General features: G+C 40.6%; 1 protein-coding gene across 5 annotated transcripts in view; it reads right to left on the bottom strand.

Annotated features, from left to right (window-relative positions):
* LOC127417139 (breast cancer anti-estrogen resistance protein 1-like) overlaps window positions 1–18,330 on the bottom strand; it is a 138,806-nt gene that overhangs the window by 81,187 nt on the left and 39,289 nt on the right. The window contains exon 2 of one of the 5 annotated variants that reach the window (XM_051656849.1): window positions 3,765–3,809. The exons of the other annotated variants lie outside the window; for them this stretch is intronic. Within the exon in view, the coding sequence (XP_051512809.1) occupies window positions 3,765–3,809 (45 nt within the window). The remainder of the gene's footprint in view (window positions 1–3,764; window positions 3,810–18,330) is intronic. 5 annotated transcript variants of the gene reach the window in all.

Below are 18,330 nucleotides of genomic sequence, written 5' to 3'. Positions count from 1 at the left end.
TGGCACATCAACTGCCTCGAGTTACTGGCAATTCTGCTCACCCTGCGGAGGTTCCGGCCGTTGATCCAGGGCAAGCACGTGCTAGTTCGGACAGACAGCACGGCAGCGGTAGCATATGTCAACCGCCAAGGCGGTCTGCGCTCCCGCTGTATGTCACAACTCGCCCGCCGTCTCCTCCTCCGGAGTCAGCAGCACCTCAAGTCGCTGCGAGCCACTCATATCCCGGGCAACCTCAACGTTACAGCGGACGCGCTGTCATGGCAGGTTCCCCGCAGGGGAGAGTGGAGACTCCACCCCCAGGTGGTCCAGCTGATTTGGAGTCGATTCGGTCGGGCTCAGGTGGACCTGTTCGTCTCCCAAGAATCCTCCCACTGCCCGCTCTGGTACGCCCTCACCGAGGCTCCTCTCGGCATAGACGCATTGGCACACAGCTGGCCCCCTGGCATTCGCAAATACGCATTTCCCCCAGTGAGCCTACTTGCACAGACACTGTGCAAGGTCAGGGAGGACGAAGAGCAGGTCATCCTGGTAGCGCCCTACTGGCCCACCCAGACATGGTTCTCGGACCTCACGCTCCTCGCGACAGCTCCCCCTGGCAAATTCCCCTGAGGAAGGACCTTCTTTCTCAGGGACGGGGCACCCTCTGGCACCCGCGCCCAGACCTCTGGAATCTCCATGTCTGGCCCCTGGACGGGACGCGGAAGACCTAGGTGGCCTACCACCCGCGGTGGTAGACACGATCACTCAGGCTAGGGCCCCCTCTACGAGGCGCCTGTATGCCTTGAAGTGGTCTCTGTTCGCTAAGTGGTGTTCTTCTCGACACGAAGACCCCCAGAGATGCGCAGTCGGATCAGTGCTTTCCTTCCTGCAGGAGAGGTTGGAAGGGAGGCTGTCCCCTTCCACCTTGAAGGTGTACGTTGCTGCCATAGCAGCACACCACGACGCAGTTGAGGGTAAGTCCTTAGGGAAGCACGATCTGATCATCAGGTTCCTAAGAGGCGCTAGGAGGCTGAATCCCTCCAGACCGCTCTTCGTTCCCTCATGGGACCTCTCCGTAGTTCTTCAGGGCCTACAGAGAGCCCCCTTTGAGCCTTTGCAGTCAGTCGAGCTGAAGGCACTCTCCCTGAAGACTGCCCTCCTGACTGCGCTCACTTCCATCAAGAGGGTAGGTGACCTGCAAGCGTTCTCTATCAGCGAAACGTGCCTAGAGTTCGGTCCGGGTTATTCTCACGTGATCCTGAGACCCCGACCGGGCTATGTGTCCAAGGTTCCCACCACTCCTTTTAGGGACCAGGTGGTGAACCTGCAAGCGCTGCCCCAGGAGGAGGCAGACCCAGCCCTGGCGTTGCTGTGTCCGGTGCGTGCTTTGCGCATCTATTTGGATCGCACGCAGAGCTTTAGACTCTCTGAGCAGCTCTTTGTCTGCTTCGGTGCACAGCGGAAAGGAAGCGCTGTCTCCAAGCAGAGGATCGCCCACTGGCTTGTTGATGCCATATCTATGGCATATCTCGCCCAAGACATGCCGCCCCCGGTAGGGCTACGGGCCCATTCTACCAGGGGTGTAGCGGCTTCTTGGGCTCTGGCCAGAGGTGCCTCTCTAACAGACATTTGTAGAGCAGCGGGCTGGGCAACACCCAACACCTTTGCAAGGTTCTACAACCTCCGGGTGGAACCGGTTTCGTCCCAGGTAGTGGCACGCAACACAAGCGGATAAGCCCGGGATAGCCGGCTGGGTGTATCGCTTGCACATAGCGCCTCCCACCTCCTTTTGAGCTGAAGACGTGCGCTGTTAATTCCCAGTAGTGTTCACAAAAGTTGTTCCCTGGTTGATTTCCTCCGAGCCCTGTGGCAGTCGAGTCTTCGGAGAGACTCACTGCCGGCCCAGTACACGTGCTATCTAAGAGCCCGGTGCTGGGGTAGGTGCTCCGCATGTGGCGGTTCCCTGTAAGGCTAACCCCATGCGATCTATATCTTCCGCTAGCTCGTTTCCCTGCTGGCAAACGGCGTCTTCCTTGGGCAGAGCCCCTCTGCCCCAGTCTCCATGTTGTAGTACCTCCTCCCCCATTGGGCAGGATCTACCTTGAAGGCTCTCCACATGGTTGGAAAGACCATGTGATGTATTCTTCCACTCCTGCCACAACGCTGAACTACCCGCTGTAATGGCCAGACCTTATATCGGCTCCTCAGCGTAAAACCTGAATGAGTGGTTGCATACCAGCTCCTTTTATACCCGTATGTTCGGGGGAGTGGCATGCAAATACCACTCGCCAATTTTCATTGGCCTTTTATCAAAGACCAGAGGTGTCTCGGGCTCCCAAGAGTGACCCCTAGTGTCACTACATCGACACCAACGTCTCGTTCCCTCCATCAGGGAACGGAGGTTACACCAGTAACCATGACGTTTTAAATTACACCCCAAAATTAATCAATGTAATATAGAAAAAACTTGCACCACTCTCTTAAAGACTTCAGTGTGTGCAAATGCCCATTGCAAACAAAACCAAACAGATTCACACCAGTCAAGTGCAATCACCAGCTGTTATACGACAATCAGTCGTGCAATCAGTAGTCAAATCTCTCAAGAGGTCCACGCTGCGGACTGTAGCGCGATGACGTAGTGGATTTCATCTACTACATCATGGACATCCATTACGTAGTAAATTAAATCCATGTTTTAATTGATATAAAACATTTTATTCATTACAGTATGAAGCGTTATGTGGAAATAAAAAGTGAGAGAGTGCAATAACGCCTGTATTTCCTTAAAAAAAAATATATTAGGAGCATAGTATAGTGTACTAATAACTTTTAAGCATCTGGGATTTTAGTATTCTAAAGAATATGAGTGATTGCCAAGTATTTGGAATAAATTTGTTTGGTATGGATGATGACCATTATATGTTTTTTTTATCCATTCGATTCTGTTTCGAGAACATATACAGTCCTATTTCTTCTTTAATTTGATTTGGGATTAAAATAGTATTTTAATATATCATGTCTTATACTCTGTCATGTATATCACAGAGGGGCCGAGAAATATATAGCCTTTATATGATTCATACATTAATGATTATTACTACACATCTATGAAACAAAGTCTCTATAAGACAAGAGAATAACTGTAAAGTTACAGATAGATATGTTCAGTCTCTGAACCTTATATTTTGGACAGCAAAACATAGTGGACAAATAAAAATGTGTAGGCTAGTGTAGGCATATAATGAAGTTATATGGATTATGGACAACATTTATATTGCTATTAAATATGGCTTAAGACGACAAGAATAAAAAGAATCTTTATGTATCCTGCAATGGTCGATTACGATACGGCACAGGTAGAGCAGTTTCGTGGAGATAAAATAAAAAAACAATGAGTATATCCAGTCTTTAAAATAAACACCATACTTTGAAGCTGCCAGAGAGGAAATAACATTTATTATATAGATGAATTTAAACATTAGGCTAAAGCTTATACAGACACAGATGTCTACCGGCAGTTATACTAACTTTTAGTTAGCCACTAGGCTAATAAAACCTGTCGAACAAAATTACGTATAGGCTATATGCCCTACGGACAACACTAAATAACATAATATTGTAAAGAGAATCTAATGTAATATGTAGCTGTGGGCATGCACATTAAAAACATCCAGTACGTCACCGAAATCGACTATGTAGTGGATTAAATCCACTACGTCATCACGCTACAGTCCGCAGTGAGGACAGTCTCAAATCTCTCTTTCACTCCATGCAGCTGTACCTACCTCAGCTGATGCCCCCTGCAGGCAGTCAAACATTTTACAGAACACCTGAAAGGGGAGGAGAGCAGATGAGCAAACACAACAACATATTAACATTAATCTCACAACGCTCTCTGCTTCAGAAAGCACGGCAACAACACAGGACTACAGACTTTATCACAGTCTTAAGATAGGCATGTAGTGTGGTCATGTACTGTATATGAATATATCAGCAATAGAGCTGCTCAGTCAAGACGTCTAATCAGCGCTGCCAAACTCCTCCCTCTGAAAATCTCCAGAATAACCCTCAAAAGTCTCAATTTTTCACAAAAAGTCACTAAATAAGAAAATACACTATATATTGGCCTACGTACAGTATGTATGTGTATTTGATAAAAAGCATATTAAATGGACATAAAACAAGTTCACTGATAAAGTGTTTAATTGTATATGAGTAGCTTTAAAACAGGCTTCACATCAATGTTGTTCTAAGTGGTAAATTGATTGATCCGAGTTTAGCAATATAAAGGGCTAAGCTACATTCAGTTTCAGCAACCAACAAATTCCTAGGGGATGCAATTGAGTCCATACGCACCTGCCTTGGAAAGGGTTTTGCTCTCGCAATGTGCTAGGTGGTCAATGAATATTTTGTTAGATCTGACTTCTTAACACTTAGTATAACTATTTTAATATTTAAATATAGCTAATAGCTCCTTGTTGCAAAACATCCTTAAAAGTCGCAGCGACAATGAGAATAACGCTAAATTTGGTGACAAATTCCCAAAATTGGCAACACTGCATCAAATATGTAGGCCATCCTGGACAAATAATTCTCCATTCCTCAAGAGGTTTTAAAATGGGTATTTAGAATAGTGACTGCTGATTTGTGAGTATTATAAGATCTGTGGTGAACATTACTTCAGACTTTCACCTTTTTTGTCTACAACATAAATTATACAGTACAGCTATTACATAAGGACTAAAACGGTTATCAAATTAGTCAAACATGTAAACTCCCTGTGGTAGTTGTAGTCCTTATTTCTTATCTTGTTAGCAAGATAAACAACTAAAGGCCATTGTTAAAGGGGTCATGGCATGCCTTTTTTTATTATTTCAATATATTTATTGAGGTTCATTTATAATATGAGTCAAATTTTTCATTTAATTGTTCAACAGATCCAAGTCATGTTCAGTTGTAAATATTTATTGTTGGAACAATAAAATAGCTCTTGTGCTTCTTTGTAAAAAAAAAAAAAAAAAAAAAAAAACCAACAACAACAAAAAACAAAATCAAAGCAAAACAGTGATCTGATGACAAAATAAGGTAAGTGGCAAAATATAGATATTGGCCTACTGTTTTTTTTGTAGTTACTGACATGTAAAAACAAAACGTTATTCTATGGGTGCTGTGCACACAGTAGCTAGATGAACAAGTGTAAATGTGTTTTGTAATATGGAAGTAAGCACACTTAAAATAGTTGGTTATGTAAGTTATGCACAGTATAATCAACAATACATAAAGATGCACTGTTATATACATAACTGTTTTGTTGGTTATTTATAATATAATTATATAAATTATGGTTATATGAGGCGAGTTCTAAGAAACCAAATCTGTGTGTGCTTAATAATGATGAGGCTAGTTTTATGAAACTTTAGGTGAATGAATGTGTGTGGCATGCAATGCTGTAAACCTTGTAAAGCTTTTCGACACAAATCATCTGCTGCTGAGCAATAATGAAGATGCTCCAGTAAAAATGCATTCATATGCAAATATATTCAGCGTGTGTCTATGTGCGCGAGTGAGCCTGCACTCTGAGGCTTCCCTACCACCGTGCCTCATTCCTGACCTGTTGGATCCTGTTCACTGGCTCTCCGGAGGCACGCTTCACTCAATCTAAAAATCACTTGCGTTTCCATGACTAAACGCTGTGCATTCCACATTCAAATTTTTTATTTTTTTTATTTCTGCTCTGGTGTTATCGTACTTGAAAAATACACGTTTGTATGAAATTTACACCCTACAGTCATATCTAGTCATAGACCTAAATTATGCTACACAGGGTGTTTCCTGTGCTTTCCATGTTTTCATGCCTCCACTGGTTCCTCTTCTCTGATTGGGGTCGAAACAACGATGGTCCAAAGAGGCCCCTGTCTGTACAGGTAAAGCACACGATGTGGCTCTGATGAACCAACCTGTTGTTGACACAGCTTTCTCTCTATCGGTCTCTCTGTTTCACAAATAATAACAACCAAAAACTATGTAACCACAAAGATGACAGATAGCATGTCCATCTTAAAAGCATGGCAATTTAACTCATGTCAGTATGATAGCATTAGCAACTAGCTGTCAGAAACATTAAGGACTGAGGTCTAACACAGACCGCTGGTCTGTAATAGAGGGATTTGTTTAAATTGCCTGTTATCTTACACCAAGTTCACTGGCAGTAAGTGTTTTCCAAAGAGTGACAGGCTTCAGATGTACAGACAACACTCATATGCAGTAGTGACTTACAAATGAACGTCTTCATGCAAAAGTATGTGACTGACTGTCTCAGTCACTATTTACTTTAATTACATCTTTTTCCATACAATGAAAGTGAATGGTGACTGAGGATGTAATTTCCTTTTGTGTTCCACTGAAGAAAGAAAGTCATACGGGTGTGGTACAACATGAAGGTTAGGTAAATGACAACAGAGTTTTTATTTTTGGGTGAACTGTACCTTTAAATTCTCTGTAGAGCATATAAAGCCCTCCTACCATACAACACTGTCCCAGAGACACTAAGAGCTCAAAGACTCCAACATGTCCCTGATGTCCAACATCAAATGCACACAAAAACACCATGCTGCGCCTGTCCCACTGATGATGTCATCAGCCCGAGGCTATGCTCACGCATCATCAGCGTGTGTCATTCTCCATTTAACAGAGAGATAATGCAACTGTCACCAGAGACCATGGGAGAGAGATGATTGTGGAAAGGATGAAGATGAATAGAAAAAGAAAAGAGCTAAAAGCAAGAGTGAGGAGATAGGAATAGGGAGCAGAGAGTCATATTATCACTTGAGGACAAATTAGTCCAACGTATAATACTTGATAGATATGCATATTCGAAAGAGATCTAGAGCCATGGTGTCCTACTTCTGATGAAAGATAATACTGAATCGTCTTTGACTCAGGGACAATAAAAAATGTCCAAGTCTAAAACCCACATACATTAAAAGTAGCATATGCAGTGTTCCATTAAACAGGGGAAGCTGAATTTCCAAACTCCTATTTGGAAAAGTGCAATAGAATACCACTTGATGTTGGACAACCAACTTCAATTCAGGCTAAAACACACATGTCGTTCCAAATCCGTGTGACTCTTTTTTCCATATAATGAAAATGAATGGTGACTAAGGCTGCCAGTCCCTAACATGCCGCCAAACATCTTTTGTGTTCCACGGAAGAAGAAAAGTCATAAGGGTTTGGAATGACATGAGGTAAATGGGTGAATTTTCATTTGTGGGTGAACTATCCATTTAAGTAAGAATATCCCACATAATACTCTATCTGCCAAATTCCTGCACACACACATTCTCTCAGACACTCAACATTGACACTGGCCTTGCGGTCAGAGCGTTGTTTCCATGGTTACCAGCCCCAATGGACCAGCGCAGAAGAAGAGGAGACGGATTACACTTGGTCCAGTTCTTCCGATGTGAGACTCCTGCCGCCATTAGGGCTGGGCAATATGGAAACAAAAATTATATCTAAATATTTTTCAGCCAACTCACGATTTTCTATATCTCGATAATTATGTATTTGCTCTTAAAAAGCTTTATCAGAGGCACCATCATTTCAAATAAAAAGCCACTGTAGTCAAGATGATTTAAAATGTTTATTATATGAAGTAAAATCTAGTCAATAATAATGCAGGCATGTTTTCCTTCAAAGCACATTTTATTTTAAATATTAAATACATCGTCCAGCCCTAGCCGCCATCCATCAGCTTGGGTCACACAACACACAACACTCATCCTGCTTCCGTCCTGACCTCTAACCCCACTCATCACGCACACTAACAAAACGTTTATCTCTGCCACACACTCAAACAAGTAGGGGTGTAAATCGGATGTTTCATCATGATACGATCTTAAATCGATTCTCTTGGCCTGCGATCCGATATTTACCGATACTTCAAAGTCTGCCACGATACGATTTCGATTTGATTCGATTCAGGGCCCTGTGATCGATATTCTGATATTATGTGCCTATTTTACACAATCAATAATTTTTTTTTTTTTTTGCCCTCAAATGCAACCAAAATATAATTTGAATATTTTATTGAGCTCTCTGAAAAGTGCAAATTTAGTATCCACATTAGGACATCCACAACAACATAAGGTACTTCAGATTTTGAAAAAAATTATACAGATAATAATATAAAAAATAACATCACACACAAGTGATCATCAATTGTTTGATTACAGCTTATTTTTCAGTTTAGTCCAATTCAAAGTACTACATACCCATGACTTGTTTCCAACTATCCATGCTAGCTGTGGTTTTCTTGGCAACAAATTCCACAGTTGTAATGACAAATTCTGTTACAGGTAACTGGGATAAATGTTCATAAGGGTGTTGATGTGTAGATGTGTAAAGTCTTATAACTGATGCTAGTGCTGGGCAGGTGTTTCTCTTTCCCTCCTTAGTGCTGTTCAGAATGTCGGCAATGTCAAGACGTTTTACATGATGGTTGAACTGCTCCATGGTACTTTTAAATAGCAAATTCTCATGTAAAATTCAAATGGGTCGCATGCGCAATGATATCGATGGAAGCCCGAATTAATCACGCATGTGAGCCGCTCTGCGTTTGTCACGAAAGATCGCATTTTAAGGAGCACCTGGTTGACGCGTGTGCACTTATCCTGTCACTGGAGCTCGGGTTTCGTGGGAAGCCCGGTTGACACGTGCGCACGGATAGCAGAGCGCAATTTGGCTTCAAAGACCCCGCGCACATCCGTGTCCCACACGAAAAGCATATTTAGTGCTCAAAAAGTGAAATGAATGTAATAAGGTTGCTTCATCGACTGACGGAAATAAGTGACTGACATAAGAGTATTAAAATAAAGGTGCATCTTAAAAAAATGTCTATATCGATATTTACGCGTTGTATCTAAAACATTGGATCGTTGGTTATTGGATCGCTGCTCTCCTTCCAACACACTCACCCTGGTGACTCATAACTAAGCTTTTCATTTTTGAATGATAATGCTTTTAAGTATTTTATCAGGCTGCAGAAGCTGATGGAAAGTGCCCCGGAGTGGAACGCTGTACTTTGTGTAAACATGCTTACTCAGCACTGCATGCCTCAACTACTCTTATGGCACATTATACATTTCAGCCCACTCCAGTTAACATCCACAGGAAGCAAAAGAGAAAAAGGAACTGAGAAGATGGAGTGAGGAAAAGGAAGAGGGATAGCAGATATAGATGAAGACTCACACACAGTACTTAAGAGGGCAAACCGATAGATGGGTAATATATAAAATATTTACAATACATATTAACTACATCCTTTGTACTAATCCTAAAGTCTGTGCCAGGGGGCTGGTTTTGTTTGTCTCTTGACTTCTGAGAATAAGAGGGTTACTATTTTAATATGATCTCTGATTTAAACATGATCTCAGTACACTAGCAAAAATCGTGACAGAATTGGTAAGTTTGATTCAGTTCCATGAATCAGTTGTTTTGAACTGTCAGTTTCTATGAATTAGTTCAAAACATCAATTAAAAGATTAGTTTGCCTCATCACTCAAAAATGTTCACAGAAGTTCCTGAATGAGCTGTTTTGTAAAAATATATATTTAGGTAAATATTGTTTATAACTTCATTCATTTTTGTCATTCAGGGGACACTTTTATTGAAAGCAACTATCAAATGAGAAACATTACAAGAAATCTATCAATGCACCATTCATGTTTGATTTGTTACTTGTCAATATAAACAAATGATTCAGTATTCATGTTCGGTCATTATGGTTCCTCGGATTGAAAAAAAAATCAAGCCATTTCAAAGCAAATACATAAACATCGAGATATGCACTCACCGAGCACTTTATTAGGTACACCTGTACACCTACTTATGCATGCGATTATATAATCAGCCAATCGTGTGGCAGCAGTGCAGTGCATAACATCATGCAGATACGGGTCAGGAGCTTCAGTGAATGTTCACATCAACCTCCAGAATGGGGAAAGAAATGTGATCTCAGTGATTATGACCATGGCATGATTGTTGTTGCCAGATGGGCTGGTTTGAGTATTTCTGTAACTGCTGATCTCCTGGGATTTTCATGAACAATAGTCTCTAGAGTTTACTCAGAATTGTGCCAAAAACAAAAAACATTCAGTGAGCGGCAGTTCTGTGGACGGAAATGCCTTGTTAATGAGAGAGGTCAACAGAGAATGGCCAGACTGGTTTGAGCTGACAGTTACGGTAACTCAGATAACCGCTCTGTACAGTTGTGATGAGCAGAATAACATCTCAGAATGCACAACATGTCGAACCATGTGGCAGATGGGCTACAACAGCAGAAGACCACATCAAGCACTTTATTAGGACCACAGTGTTTCTAATAAAGTGCTTGGTGAGTAGGGTTGCCACCCGTCCCATAAAATACGGGATCGTATAAAATTATGCGTCCCTTATCGAATCAATACAGGATGCGATTTGTCCCGTATTTAAGCTGGTCAGATGGCGTCACGGTGAAATCGTTCCAGATCGCTAATTTAACATTGATATAAGTTGGAAAATGTGCCTATGGTGGGTAAAGGACCATCCGAAAAGTCCACAAATGGTGCTAAAACTGTGGATTTTTTTCTATATAAATGTTCAATAAGATCAAACAATATATGAATACAATCACTGAGTCATAAAGACAAGTACAGGTGAAGAAGAAAAAATACATATAAACCAACCAAAATGTATACATAAATAAGACTAAGGAGACAAATAATCGAAAAGATAAAAATAAATATATTTTTAACATACAAATGATGTATTTGTTTTTTTTTATAAGTCAGGGGTCAGGAAAGTCCTAATTTCAGCATATAAGAAAGGGTATACAATTTGTATTAGTAACGCATATTAACTCAATGCATTTATTGCTAAAACTGTGGAGGATGTGGTTAGGGGCCGTGATCCCCCCACTCTCACCCTCATTTAAGTGTCCCTTATTTTAAAACGTCAAAAGTGGCAACCCTATTGGTGAGTGAACATTGAATATTATCAACAAATATCAAGAATCTGTCCTGCTCTTTATGGGATTACTGCCAGTTTATAAAATTCTGATGTTTTATCAGTAACACAGAGATCAGAAATCTGTCTGCTCTGGTCTGATTGTGGCACTTCCTGTGAGCCTGTGGCTCTGGGACAGTGAATGCTTCTGAGTGAGCCTGGGGAATAGAGACAGAATTGTGCCGAGGCCAGTGTGTCTGTGTGTTGTCAGATAGCCCACGCACAAACATACACACACACACACACACAGATTGATAAAGATAGAGTCAGAGAGTCTCCACTCCAGGACATAAAGACTGACAGCTGAGACTGTCCAGCTATTTGTCCCACTCACAGCAGGCAAAAGCAACTCGAACTACATTTGACAAAGATGCACACCAACTCATAAAAACATACAGATAGAGCAAGGACAGATATAAAAAAATACATACGCATACAGATTGTACTCTTCCGTTTATACACTAAGAATTAATGCCTGCTGATTGCGCTTTTATTTGCAAATGCTTGCTGCATTGTAGCGCAAACTATCAACATGTTTACAGCTAACTACTGATTAACTAAAGAAATTATTCAAATCAGATAACGATGCAAACACGTCCACAAAATTAGTACTGAACACAAATTGTACAGCAGTCCTTAATAAGGTACTTTACATAGAAAGAAGGTGTGTTTGCGCTAAAAGGGTTGACGTAACTTAAATGAACTTCAGAGTATTTAGCACCTGGCTTAACGGGATTGCTGGTGTTTAATGTATACAATGTTTTAATTTGGACAAGACTATTGCTCACAAAATGGAAACAACTGTTAAGTGAATTCATCCAGAATGAGAACATGAATTCACTAAGATACAAATACACACTCTCACAAACACACTCCCTTTCACATAGATAAACATGTGCGCACACACACATCAGCTGGAATGAACGTCACCATGAACGCTGGGAACAGTGAAAACCAAAGAGAGAAGGAACAGTGTTTCCTCTGAGAGTAGACAAGCTTTTTATACCCTCTCAGAAGTGGAGTAGGCTAATTAGAAAAGCAGGCCTATTTAAATCATACTAATAACAGCTATGTCACCTCACTCAGAGAACGAGCAAGAATATATACAGTACAAACCCTTCAGATGCCCCTGCTCAGAATAATATAAAGAGTCTTATACTAATGCATTGATCAAAGGTGATCAGCATAGAGAGATAGACAGTTTATTTTTAAGAAACATTCTCTACACCAGAGGTGCCCAAACTTTTTCCTGCAAAGGGCCAAAAATCAAACTTGATAGAGGGCCGTGGGCCGAAAGTAAACATTGCATTATAGCAAACATTTTCTGGTAACCTTATGACTCTGTCATCCTTTTATGACAAATACTTTAATTGAAATATTGAATTTAATTTTAAAATGGCATGTTTCAATAATTACAAAGTTGCATGATCTCTACATTGCATAATGTGCATTGTTATTGAAACAAAACTTTTTTTCTCATATTTCCAAATATTTTGGCTATTAAATTAACAAAACCACAAAACGAATGCACTGACACAGAAGAGAAGATGACAGCATTTCTCCAGATTTGGAATGAGGAGCTTATAAAAAAAAAAAAAACTTAGCAACTCCTTGCCAATGCCAACTGAATAAAACAATGCAAAAATAAACATTTAACAATGAATATCAGAGATATGATTCACACACAAAAAGTGGTTAATGTTCTGTAAAATTATTATTGTATCATTAATAACGTTTATTTCAAATCAAAACAATTTAACACATCCAGATATTTTTTTGTTTTGATTTTTTTTGTTAATATTATTCTTAACAACATTGTAGCATTTGGAATTTTTAAAGCGGGAGCACGAAACCGAACTGATGCGGCGCGTGAGAAGCAGACAGAGTGCCCGTCTGTGTGCGTTTATGGCATGAGCATCCGCCACTGACTCTGCAACATCTGCACAACGGATGGCACGAAACAAATAATGTTCAGCGAAAATTCAAATGAAGAGCCCCCGTTAATTTCTGACCCTGGATGGAACTAGAGATGGAAATGAAAGATTTAAACAGATGTTTATGTCTCTTTCTTCACCATTGGCCTACAGATGGTACATTATACAAAGCATTTTTGCTATTTCTGCCTTTCTTGCAAATGTGCTGCATTATGACTAATAAGGGAGCGTCAAGATATGAAAGGCATTTGCCGTCACGCGCTTGCAATGTTAACAGCTTTGTTGATTATGAACAGGAACGATATAGTTTTATTACGTGCTCGCATACAGAGATGCGGTATAACATCATTTGCATGTGGAATTAACAGGTTTAGAAAGGTTTATACATCTGTAACATCTTAAGTTCAGTAACTACATGACAAAGTATGTGCTCACACTAAATTTAACAAGCACTCAAACGCACTGCTGACAGTTGCAAGAGAGAGAGAGGGAGAGTTAAAGCGGATTTATTCATGCAGTTTCTGGAATTACAGTTTGATACAAAAACAAGTTTACTGATTTGATTTTGATTCTGTATCTATTGGTTTACTAATTTGCAGCTGCACTGTAAAGTGAATAAAAGTGTGCGGGAATTTTCCGCATTGTGAACGTGGAACTTCCAGGATTTATTAAAACTGTGCGCAAAACCCGCAATCCCACGCCAAATTTCAGGCCCCGCAAACTGTATTATATTAAAATATGAAAGTTGCCCTGGTTCCTCTCCTTTATGATGTAATTATACCAAAAAATATTACTCTGTAATCTGCTAAATTAATGCAATGAAAAGCTGCATCAATAGCATTTTTTTTTTTATTGTTTTCACCTCTTGACATATACAGCAAGGTGGGCCAAATAAAAGGTCATCACGGCCAACCTGGTTTGGGCATCTCTGCTCTACACCAGTGGTCCAGGGTTACCCTAACACTGCACATTTTTGCACTTATATGACACACCCATCTCAAGTCATAGAGTCTCTAGCCAGCAGCCATATCACCCTGTAGCCCTAGACTGGTTGCCCACTGAAGCTAAGCAGGGTTCAGCCTGGTCACTCAGTACCTGGATGGGAGACCTCCTGGGGAAAACTATGGTTGCTGCTGGAAGAGGTGCTAGTGAGGCCAGCAAGGGGTGCTCACCCTGCGGTCTGTGTGGGTTCTAATGCTCCAGTATAGTGATGGGAGCACTATACTGTAAAAAGGCACCTTCCTTCAGATGAGACGTTAAACTGAGGCCCTAATTCTCTGTGGTCATTAAAAATCCCAGGGCTTCTTCTCGTAAAAGAGTAGGGGTGTAACCTGGCCAAAATTCCCCCATTGACCCTTATTAATCATGGCCTCCTAATAACCCCCATCCATGAATTGGTTCTATCACTCTAGCATCTCCTCTCCACCAATAGCTGGTGTGTGATGAGCATTCTGGCGCACTATGTTTGCCGTCACATCAACCAGGTGGATGCAGCATACTGGTGGTTGTTGAAGAGAGTCAGAGTTGTAAAGCGCTTTGAGTGTAGTGTCAGAAAAGCACTATATAAGTGTAACATTCATTCATTCATCCATTCATCCATTCATCATCCATCCATTCATTCACTCTAACAAGCTAAATTAAATGTGTTAGATTACGGAGACATCCAAAAAGTACTTTCTGTATGCAGACCTGAAATGTGGAATAGATTCTTTAGTGGATCTCTTTTGTGTTTAATTTAGTTGTGATTGGATATCACATTATTCAGTCAATTTAAATCTTGTAATTTGTAATACAGTATATTAACATAGTTGTTATTATTATTAATAATAATAATACTTGTATAGTTATATTGCACTTAGAATCCCTCTGGCTTTTATTTTCGCAGAAAACTGCAAGAAGAACTTTGAGTTTCAGCCTGTAGGCTAGTTCACAGTAGTTTTAATATACTCCTCCGGTGCTGTTCTCAATAGCATGTTTTAAGCGAACCAAACTATCAATCATCTACATCTGAGATGAATTTCAGTGGAGCACTCACATATTGAAATCACAAGCCTTGCGAAATGTATGTGTGTGTGTGTCAACAATAGAGCAGCACCTATTTACTGAAGCACGCTGCACATGCAGATTGTATATTTACCTTTTAAATGCATCCTTTTGTGATTCACAAAAGTATTGTATGGCTTCAAGAGTCTTTGAATATAATGCACAAGTCATATGGACTACTTTAATAGTTCTTTTATGCTTCTTTATTGTCATATTGAAGCTTGACAGTAACGATCATGACATACATTAACACACAATACAGGAGCACTGGAAACCACACAAATGTGTTCATAACCAAAAGAGCGATGACTTCACTTCTAGGGATATGAACTTTAATGTTCAACAAACAATGCTTTTTCTGGATCTTTGAGACCTATTTGGACATGACAATTTGTACAGGTGCATCTCAATAAATTAGAATGTCATGGAAAAGTTCATTTATTTCAGTAATTCAACTCAAATTGTGAAACTCGTGTATTAAATAAATTCTATGCACACAGACTGAAGTAGTTTAAGTCTTTGGGTCTTTTAATTGTGATGATTTTGCTCACATTTAACAAAAACCCACCAATTCACTATCTCAAAAAATTAGAATACATCATAAGACCAATAAAAAAAACATTTTTAGTGAATTGTTGGCCTTCTGGAAAGTATGTTCATTTACTGTATATGTACTCAATACTTGGTAGGGGCTCCTTTTGCTTTAATTACTGCCTCAATTCGGCATGGCATGGAGGTGATCAGTTTGTGGCACTGCTGAGGTGGTATGGAAGCCCAGGTTTCTTTGACAGTGGCCTTAAGCTCATCTTCATTTTTTGGTCTCTTGTTTCTCATTTTCCTCTTGACAATACCCCATAGATTCTCTATGGGGTTCAGGTCTGGTGAGTTTGCTGGCCAGTCAAGCACACCAACACCATGGTCATTTAACCAACTTTTGGTGCTTTTGGCAGTGTGGGCAGGTGCCAAATCCTGCTGGAAAATGAAATCAGCATCTTTAAAAAGCTGGTCAGCAGAAGGAAGCATGAAGTGCTCCAAAATTTCTTGGTAAACGGGTGCAGTGACTTTGGTTTTCAAAAAACACAATGGACCAACACCAGCAGATGACATTGCACCCCAAATCATCACAGACTGTGGAAACTTAACACTGGACTTCAAGCAACTTGGGCTATGAGCTTCTCCACCCTTCCTCCAGACTCTAGGACCTTGGTTTCCAAATGAAATACAAAACTTGCTCTCATCTGAAAAGAGGACTTTGGAACACTCGGCAACAGTCCAGTTCTTCTTCTCCTTAGCCCAGGTAAGACGCCTCTGATGTTGTCTGTGGTTCAGGAGTGGCTTAACAAGAGGAATACGACAACTGTAGCCAAATTCCTTGACATGTCTGTGTGTGGTTGATGCCTTAACCCCAGCCTCAGTCCATTCCTTGTGAAGTTCACCCAAATTCTTGAATCGATTTTGCTTGACAATCCTCATAAGGCTGCGGTTCTCTCGGTTGGTTGTGCATCTTTTTCTTCCACACTTTTTCCTTCCACTCAACTTTCTGTTTACATGCTTGGATACAGCACTCTGTGAACAGCCAGCTTCTTTGGCAATGAATGTTTGTGGCTTACCCTCCTTGTGAAGGGTGTCAATGATTGTCTTCTGGACAACTGTCAGATCAGCAGTCTTCCCCATGATTGTGTAGCCTAGTGAACCAAACTGAGAGACCATTTTGAAGGCTCAGGAAACCTTTGCAGGTGTTTTGAGTTGATTAGCTGATTGGCATGTCACCATATTCTAATTTTTTGAGATAGTGAATTGGTGGGTTTTTGTTAAATGTGAGCCAAAATCATCACAATTAAAAGAACCAAAGACTTAAACTACTTCAGTCTGTGTGCATTGAATTTATTTAATACACGAGTTTCACAATTTGAGTTGAATTACTGAAATAAATGAACTTTTCCACGACATTCTAATTTATTGAGATGCACCTGTATATGAATATGACAAACCAAAATGTTGCCAAACTCTGGATTTGAACTTTTAGCCTATGTGTTGTGGGTGACATCAAAGGAGATCCGTTCGGTCTCAGCAGTAAAGCATATTAACTGTGCCATCTAATGGACTGTTGTTGAAGTACTAGATCAACTGGGCAATAGAAAGTTTTTTTCCCATGACCATAAAATTAATGTTGAAAAATGTGAATAATATAGATTTTTGCTACGCAAATATCAATACAATATCGTGAGGAAAAATATCGCAATACTTTAACATATAGATTTTTCACCCACCTTTAGCAAGAATGCATGTTAAATATGTACAACTGGAATGTTTGCTTGCAATCCATTGGCCAAGCTGTGTTTCTGGCCTTAACATTTGCTGTTATAGTACATCCTATTGAAACACCCTACACGGGGCACAAAGTGCTGACATAGTATTCAGACACCAGATGGCCAGTACAATGTTTAGACATATTCATACCAACAACTATATTATCATGCTGCATGTGCACAGGGAGCTTAAGAACACTTCCTGTTTTACACCAAAGTAGAGTGAGTGAGAGAGAGAGAGAGAGAGAGAGAGAGAGAGAGAGAGAGAGAGAGAGAGAGAAGGAAGGAAGGGGGTGGGTTATTCCTGAGGGTGTGAGTCCAGTGGCAATTTGAAGGTCACCTCCAGTCAGCTTAAAGAGAGACCAACATCACATCCATCACTTCAAATGGCTGAGGACACTTCACTTACGGACAGGAGACTGAGAGACAGAGAGGTCTGGTTGCACTCATACAAAAGGATTAAAATCCTTCACTTCCCACAAACCCAAACAAACACACAGACAAGCAGTTCATTTTTTGTGTTCCTGGTATTATGTCACCAAATACTTGTATCCTCTGCTTGTTTCAATCAGCACTCGGATACACAGCAAATGGTCGGACACGGCTCCCACCAAATTCTAGCGGCGGCTTAGTTTGAGCTGAAATCCTTTCCTCAACACGTCAAACAATGTTCGGATGTAATGCGTGCAACATGAAAATCCCTAGCTGCACAACTATTGAGTCAGCCACTGTGGAGTGAAACATAGAGCAGGGGACACAATTGGATTTAATTCACCTACGAAAACACCCCATCCAGATTCTAATCGGCCAATCATGTCGCACTGTACACCCCGTGAGCGATTACAGGCATCATTTACACACAATGGCGTATCACCCAATCCTGACTTTGCAGAACAGAATTTTCTCATTTTGCTTTGTCCACACTTCTCTGCTTATCTTCCTTAAGACCGATTGACAATCCATGAATAGTCAATTCAGTCAGGATCACTTACGTCAAATTAATACTAACTTTAATAATT

The sequence above is a fragment of the Myxocyprinus asiaticus genome, chromosome 26, assembly GCF_019703515.2.
Source record: "Myxocyprinus asiaticus isolate MX2 ecotype Aquarium Trade chromosome 26, UBuf_Myxa_2, whole genome shotgun sequence".
Lineage (NCBI taxonomy): Eukaryota > Metazoa > Chordata > Actinopteri > Cypriniformes > Catostomidae > Myxocyprinus > Myxocyprinus asiaticus.
The sequence above is the reverse complement of the archived record's forward strand: the minus strand, read 5'-3'. Positions and strand labels throughout refer to the sequence as shown.